Raw genomic sequence first — 7706 nt, 5'->3', positions numbered from 1 at the left:
TAAAACAGAGTGCGGGACGACCTACAAGGCAGTCACGCCCACTGTGACACCATGTGCGTTAGCACAAGTTTGGAAATAGGGTTTAATAAATCAAAGTAGATACATATTATGAGCCAAAACATAATCTAAGAAGGATGAGATAAATATATACTCTCATGGAAAGGTGCTCATGTCGCATTATCAAATGAACAAAGCATGTTTCAGAATAATATGTAGAGCTGGGCCCTTACGAAAGAAAATTTTCTTTCACGCTCACTCTCATTTTCCTTATTTATCCATGGAAAAGTTCAGGAAGAAGTCACACCAGACTTCTAATGGTTATCTTTGGGCATGGGAGTGGGGAGAGAGAATCCTTTAAATTTATAAACTTTGTCACCTTTTCTTTTTAAAATAGCTTTAATTGCTTTCAAGAATATTGTAATTAGCCTTTAATTAAAATAAATAAATTTAAATTAAAAAAAAAAGAGTAAGAGAAAGAAGCTAAGTCTGCTTTGTGATGGTGACTTAGAGTGAGATGATTTATATAAAGTTCCAAGCACAGGACCAGGCTTTGCATGGGCACTCAAAACCGGTCATAATAACACATGCAAATAATACGCTAAAGCCATTGGTGACTCATTCATTCACTCGGTTAATCTTTCAATCATTTGCTCACGCATATCCTTCTTGGGCAACACTCAGCCTGCTTCACTCCATTTTTCATTATGCCGCCAGGGATGAAGACTTTATTCCTGGTCTGTGGATGAAACTTACTAGAACACTGGCTCTGATCCCTTTGCTCCTCCATTTCCAGCACACACTGGGATGGCACACGGCTGATTTTGAAAAATGGGCTGAGTTCTGTTCTACTTTCATGGAAACTGCATCCAGATTCTCTTTCTGCAGCTGGTAAAGGCTGATTGGCCACCAAGGTCTCTGTGTGCCTCCTTTTAACTGGGAGTTTAGGGTTGGAGCCTAGGGGATCAGTACTTGTTCCCTTGAGAACCTGAGCTTCCAGGGGCTGTAATGGAATTGGAATAAACAATGTTAGTAGCTATTTTCAGCCGAAGAACATTTAAGCTTTCTGTAGAGAAGATACATGTAATCATGTTACTGTCTTTAGGGATCCTGTGTATGTGTGTATATATCTGTGTGTTGCCTTATTATTGAACTAAAATTTTTTTTCGTTTTTATGAGTCAGGTTCTAAAAATTTGTGTTCACGTCTATGAACTGACCTTTTATTCATTCTTTTTTATTGATTTCTACAATATGAGTGCTTTTATTAATAGTAGCTCCAGAATACATTTAAGAATACTTTTGAGCAAGGCCATCTTTTATTGGTTTCTGAGTTTAAGTGAAATGCTCTAAGTATTTTCTGATAAATATGGTCAAATCTTCTGGTTGAAGTATCGTACCTTTTATTTAATCACTGGGATTAAAAACAAATGTCTAATTTTAGCAAATATTTTTCTTTATCTTTTGACATGATTTCATGATTTACTCCGAAAATTAATGGATTTTTATATTAATGGATTTTATAATATCAAAGTATTCTGTTCTATAATACAACCAACCTGGTTACAGTGTGTTATTTCCTACTGTGCTACTGAGGTGTTTTTCTTTGTGTACTTGCATTTTTATGGGGCTTCCCAGGTGGCACTAGTGGTAAAGAACCCGCCTGCCAAAGCAGGAGACACTAGAGACGTGGGTTCGATCCCTGGGTTGGGAAGATCCCCTGGAGGAAGGCATGGCAACCCACTCCAGTCTTCTTGCCTGGAGAACCCCGTGGACAGCGCAGCCTGGTGGCTGGCGAGGCGCACTACACAGCGTTACACAGAGTGGGACACGACTCAAGCAATGTAGCGCGTCTGCGCGTGTTTTTCTTATGCACTTTTATATTGATGTTTGAGAGTGGCATTGGCCTATCATTTCTGAGCTGTTTTTGCTAGCTTAGTCATAGAATTTATTCTGAAACGTCCCTTCTTTCCCTATGTTCTCCAAGAGTTCAACCATCATTGATATTATCTATTTTTAATACTTGTGAATAATAGGTGTTTTTTTTTTTGGGAAGAAGATTGTACTTTTATTATTTTATTTCTTCTGTTAATTATTCTTTAATCTCTTTTATGGTAGCTTTGTTACAATCAGTCTTCCCTTAGAAGAACCATTCATTCTATCAGATTGTCTAATACATTTGTATACTGTTGAGTTATGTATTCTCTTATCTAAAATTTTTTCTTTGTTCCCCAGCATTATTTTTCTTGATAAATTATCAAATGATTTATCCATTTTATTGCTACCTTTAGCTTCAGAGAATGTTTCTGAATTTATTATTGCTGTCATTTAAGAGATTTTAAATATTAATTCAAAAATATTTATTACTCTCTTCTCTTTATTTATATTATTTTCTCATGTCTAAAATGTATGGTTAATTAATTTATTCAGTTTAGTTCAGTTCAGTCGCTCAGTCGTGTCTGACTCTTTGCGACCCCATGAATTGCAGCACGCCAGGCCTCCCTGTCCATCACCAACTCCTGGAGCTTGCTCAAACTCACGTCCATCCAGTCAGTGATGCCATCCAAACATCTCATCCTCAGTCATCCCCTTCTCCTCCTGCCCTCAATCTTTCCCAGCATCAGGGTCTTTTCCAATGAGTCAGTTCTTCAGTTTAGGTGGCCAAAATATTGGAGTTTCAGCTTCAACATCAGTCCTTCCAATGAATATTCAGGACTGATTTCCTTTAGGATGGACTGGTTGGATCTCCTTGCAGTCCAAGGGACTCTCAAGAGTCTTCTCCAACACCACAGTTCAAAAGCATCAATTCTTCGGCGCTCAGCTTTCTTCATAGTCCAACTCTCACATCCGTACATGACTACTGGAAAAACCATAGCTTTGACTAGATGAACCTTTGTTGGCAAAGGAATGTCTCTGCTTTTCAATATGCTATCTAATTTGGTCATAGCTTTTCTTCCAAGGAGCAAGTGCCTTTTAATTTCATGGCTGCAGTCACCATCTGCAGTAATTTTTGGAGCCCAAGAAGATAAAGTCTGTCACTGTTTTCATTGTTTTCCCATCCATTTGCCATGAAGTGATAGAGTGGATGCCATGATCTTAGTTTTCTGAATGTTTAGTTTTAAACCAGCTTTTTCACTCTCTTCTTTCACTTTCATCAAAAGGCTCTTTAGTTCTTTGCTTTCTTCCATAAGGTTGGTGTCCTTTGCATATCTGAGTTTGTTGATATTTCTCCTGGAAATCTTGATTCCAGCTTGTGCTTCATCCAGCCCAGCGTTTCTCATGATGTACTCTGCATATAAGTTAAATAAGCAGGGTGACAATATACAGCCTTGACGGACTCCTTTCCTAATTTGGAACCAGTCTGCTGTTCCACGTCTGGTTCTAATTTAATTTATTATTATTTCCTATTTATTAACACTAGTATTTATAGAGCTATGCAATTTTATTTGAAAACTCCTTGTTGTTTATAGATAGTTTTGCAACAGTTTGTGAAATATTATCTTATGGATATCTGGAAACGTTTTCATATCTTCAACCTAAGATTTGTTTAAATGAGACTTTTCTGTGTTTAGTGGTATAATTTTAGGTGTTTTTACTTTAAAGTTTTATTATTAAATTCTAGATCTTGGTCTTTGAATCAGAAGATATTTTATATAATCTTTCCAATTTTTATAATTTATTGTATTTCTATAATTTTCATGGGCACATAAATAAGAAAAAAGATAGGAGGAAGGAAGAAAAGAAAGAAGAATACATTTGAATCAGTTCTAATGAGGTGGATGAAACTGGAGCCTATTATACAGAGTGAAGTAAGCCAGAAATAAAAACACCAATACGGTATACTAACACATATCATATGGAATTTAGAGAGATGGTAACGATAACCCTGTATGCGAGACAGCAAAAGAAACACAGATGTATAGAAGTCTTTTGGACTCTGTGGAGGGGGGGGAATGATTTGGGAGAATGGCACTGAAACATGTGTAATATCATATAAGAAACGAATCGCCAGTCCAGGTTTGATGCAGGATACAGGATGCTTGGGGCTGGTGCACTGGGACGACCCAGAGGTATGGTATGGGGAGGGAGGTGGGAGGGGGGTTTAAGATGGGGAACATGTGTACACCCGTGGCGAATTCATGTTGATATATGGAAAAACCAATACAATATTGTAAAGTAATTAACCTCCAATTAAAATAAATAAATTAAAAAAAATAAAAATAAAAAAAAAGAAAGAAGAAAAAGAAAAAACAGAAAGAAAGATGTTTTCTTGCTTTTGAGTTACTGTTAACTCCACTGACAAAAATCAGTTCTCATAAGAAATCAGACTGTGATGTGTCTAAAGTGGTGTTTATGGTCTCAAAAAGACAGTAGGAAAAAGTGGTTCTAATTGGACCTCTGAAGTCCAAAAGGGAACTATGGCTGGGTCTTCTAAGTGAGTGCGATCTTTTCTCACCAGTGACATAATTTTCCTATTGTATTCCTTCCCCATCTTGAGCAATGTTTACTGAGATATCCAGTTGCTGATCTATCTCTGCTTTTTGAGAGTATCTAAACCTAGAGAGTACCTGTTCCCCTCTCATCCATACATGGATGCATTCAGCAAAGCCCATACTCTAGGAAAAGCCCCTCCCCTCCCTTCGATAAAAAGCTTCCCTCATAGCTCAGTTGGTAAAGAATCTGCCCGCCATGCTGCAGACCTGGGTTTGATTCCTGGGATGGGAATATCTCCTGGAGAAGCAAATGGCAACTCACCCCAGTATTCGTGCCTGGGAAATCCCACGGACAGAGAAAACTGGGGGGCTACAGTCCTTGGGGTCACAAGAGTCGGACATGACCTAGTGACTAAACCACCGTCTCCCTTCTTACTGAGTGTAGTGTGCGCTGCAGAAGCAAAATTTTGACTCCTAAACTTTTTGTGTTCTTTTGCTGGGCTTTAGTAATATAGAGTTTCTGAATATGAATTTTTTTCTCATTATGTCAAATAGCTTTTCTGTAACTTTATTTAAAATTTTTTCTTAACTTTGTATGTCATGGACTGGAAGAAATACATGTACTATGATTATGTGTTTTTTGTCCATGTATTTCCTCTTTTCTACTTTACAAATGTCAAAGGAATATTCTTTAATACAGAGATTTTTCCATGAACTTCTCTGCATAGTCCAATTCCTCTATGCAAGGCATTTTCAGTCATTGCATTTAAGAATGTTTCTATAGGGAGACGTATCAGGATAATAAAGCCTGAAAGTTGTCTGTCTCCAGTTTAGGGTAGTAAAGGTGAAGACCTCTCCCTCCTTCTCAGGATTTGATTTGTTAATAAAATCAGGACATGATTTTATTTTCAATTCCAGATTGAATTTAAGGTTTCTCTAGGCAGAGGGTATTATGGGCAGGTCACCAGGAATCCTAAGAGAAAATCAGAGTTTCCTGCTTTGGGGATTTGTCTCCTATAATGCAGTCTGCTGCATGGGCTGGTGCTCTCTGAATTTTCTTGTTATTGCTCAGGTTGTGATTTGCTCCCAGTAAGTGTTTCCTGCCTCAGTCCATAATTTGGAATATCTGGAAATGTTGAGAAAGGCAGTGAACTCTCATCCTGTCTGTTAATCCTCTAATTCACAACTTCCTATGGTTTAACTGATTAATGAGATTGAGAGGTGAAATGTAACATGGGATCTCAGGCTTTTTGTTAACATGCTTGTCCACAGGATGGGTGTGTGATTGATTCTGCTTGAGGATAGAACATGTGTGTTCAAGCCCAGGTATGACTTCTTGTGTTAAACCTGGTTTCTTTCACCTCTCTCCACTCTTAGAGATAGTGGGAAATAAGGCTTCATTTCTGGATAAATGAGTTTGATCTGTGGCTCCAAATTCTGCACTGCATTTGTACCCTTGCAAGAGGGTACAGCTGGGGATTCAATTATATTTAAAACAAAAATTTAGTAAGAATAAATGGATATGATCCATATTTGCTGGATTCCTATGTTAGTTTCCTAGCTGGTTAGAGACCTTGTATAGAAAGGAGGGATACTGGTCCATAATGTCTGAATATGTATGAGGATTCATTCAATTGTTCTTTTCTACCCCTCTTTCTTTTCAGCACATTTTCTTCAAAGAGATGGAGAACATCTTTAAATTATTCATTACAATAGTAAACCAGCTTAGTTACAGACGATAGCAAGAGTAACACTACCTCTTAAGAGAAACCAGAAACAATTTTTGCACTGGTGTCTTTATACTACTGTTGTTGGAGGTACTTTACAACATTGACTAACACGTTTCTTTACTGCTCTTTTCTATTTTAACAGCAAGATATTTGAAAAAAGGGCTCCTCAGAATGTACACAAGCAATATCAAAGATCTCTTTAGACGCCTTCTCTCTAAGTTTGCTTTAGTCGCTAAGTTGCAACCCTATAGACTGTAGCCCACCAGGCTTCTCTGCCCATGGGATTTCCTAGGCAAGAATATTGGACTGGGTTGTCATTTCCTTCTCCAAGGGATTTTCCCAACTAGGGTTAGAACCCATGTCTCAGGCAGATTCTTTACCAGATTCTTGATCCACCAGGGAAAGTCTCTAAGAAATATGAATTAGAAGGGTATTTGATCGTTTAAGATCGGAAAGTTGATCATCTTTCAAAAGCTACTGATACAATTAAGGAAATATATTTTATATAATTTTTTGTTTGTATCTCACAAATATCTTCTACATCTTCTGCTGCTGAGAAATAAGAGAGAACTGTTGGTTGCTTGTTGAACAATGTTGAGTTAGAAATTGATGTTCAGTCTAGAAACACTTCTTTCCAACTCCTTTCAGGGCTTCTCTCACATCTTGGTTTCGCAGACTATAAATGAGGGGATTTAACATGGGGATTATAATGCCATAAAACACAGAAGCCATTTTTTCTTGCTCTTGAGATTCTATGGTGCGATGGTGCAGATACATGTAAGAGAGTGTCCCATAGAAAATGCTGACAGCTGTCAGGTGGGAGGCACACGTGGAGAAGGCTTTCTTCCTCCCTGCAGCAGAAGAGATCTTTAGGATGGCGATCAGGATAAACATGTAGGAAAAGATGACAACTGACACGGTGAATGTCAAGTTAAACCCCACAAAGACTGTTAGGAGCATGATGTTCAAGTAAATACTAGAGCATGAGAGGGCCAGAACTGGGGGCGCATCACAGAAAAAGTGATTAATTTTATTGGATTTGCAAAAGTTCAATGAGAAAACAAAACTTGTGTTTACAGAAGCATTTAGGAAACCCATGAAGTATGAACCAGTTAAGAGTTGACTGCAGACTCTCTGGGACATAACAGTTCCATAGCGAAGTGGGTTACAGATGGCCACATAACGGTCCACTGCCATAGCCGCCAGGATGTAGCAATCACTTGTTGCAAAAGCCCCATAGACTAGCAATTGCACCATACATCCTATGAATGAGATGGATTGCTTTGTTTCTACAAAGCTTTGCAGCATTTTTGGAGTGATAGCAGAGGTGTAGCAGAGATCAACAAAAGCCAAGTTTTGGAGGAAAAAGTACATGGGGGTGTGAAGGGAAGAGTCAGTCTTGATGAGGAGGATCATGCCAATGTTACCCACCAGGGTGACCACGTAGATCACTAGAAATACTGTGAAGAGGACGTGCCAAGACTTGTGTTGACCCGCAAATCCCAGGAGAATGAATTCAGTCACTGTAGTGCCATTGTTTTGTTCCAT

General features: G+C 38.3%; 1 protein-coding gene across 1 annotated transcript; it reads right to left on the bottom strand.

The window, feature by feature from the left end:
* Positions 1-6776: 6776 nt before the first annotated feature.
* Positions 6777-7706, bottom strand: LOC129628565 (putative olfactory receptor 5AK3). The gene has a single exon (XM_055548024.1). It carries the CDS (start codon positions 7704-7706, stop codon positions 6777-6779), a length of 930 nt encoding a protein of 309 aa, XP_055403999.1.

The sequence above is a fragment of the Bubalus kerabau genome, chromosome 15, assembly GCF_029407905.1.
Source record: "Bubalus kerabau isolate K-KA32 ecotype Philippines breed swamp buffalo chromosome 15, PCC_UOA_SB_1v2, whole genome shotgun sequence".
Taxonomy (NCBI): domain Eukaryota; kingdom Metazoa; phylum Chordata; class Mammalia; order Artiodactyla; family Bovidae; genus Bubalus; species Bubalus kerabau.
The sequence above is the reverse complement of the archived record's forward strand: the minus strand, read 5'-3'. Positions and strand labels throughout refer to the sequence as shown.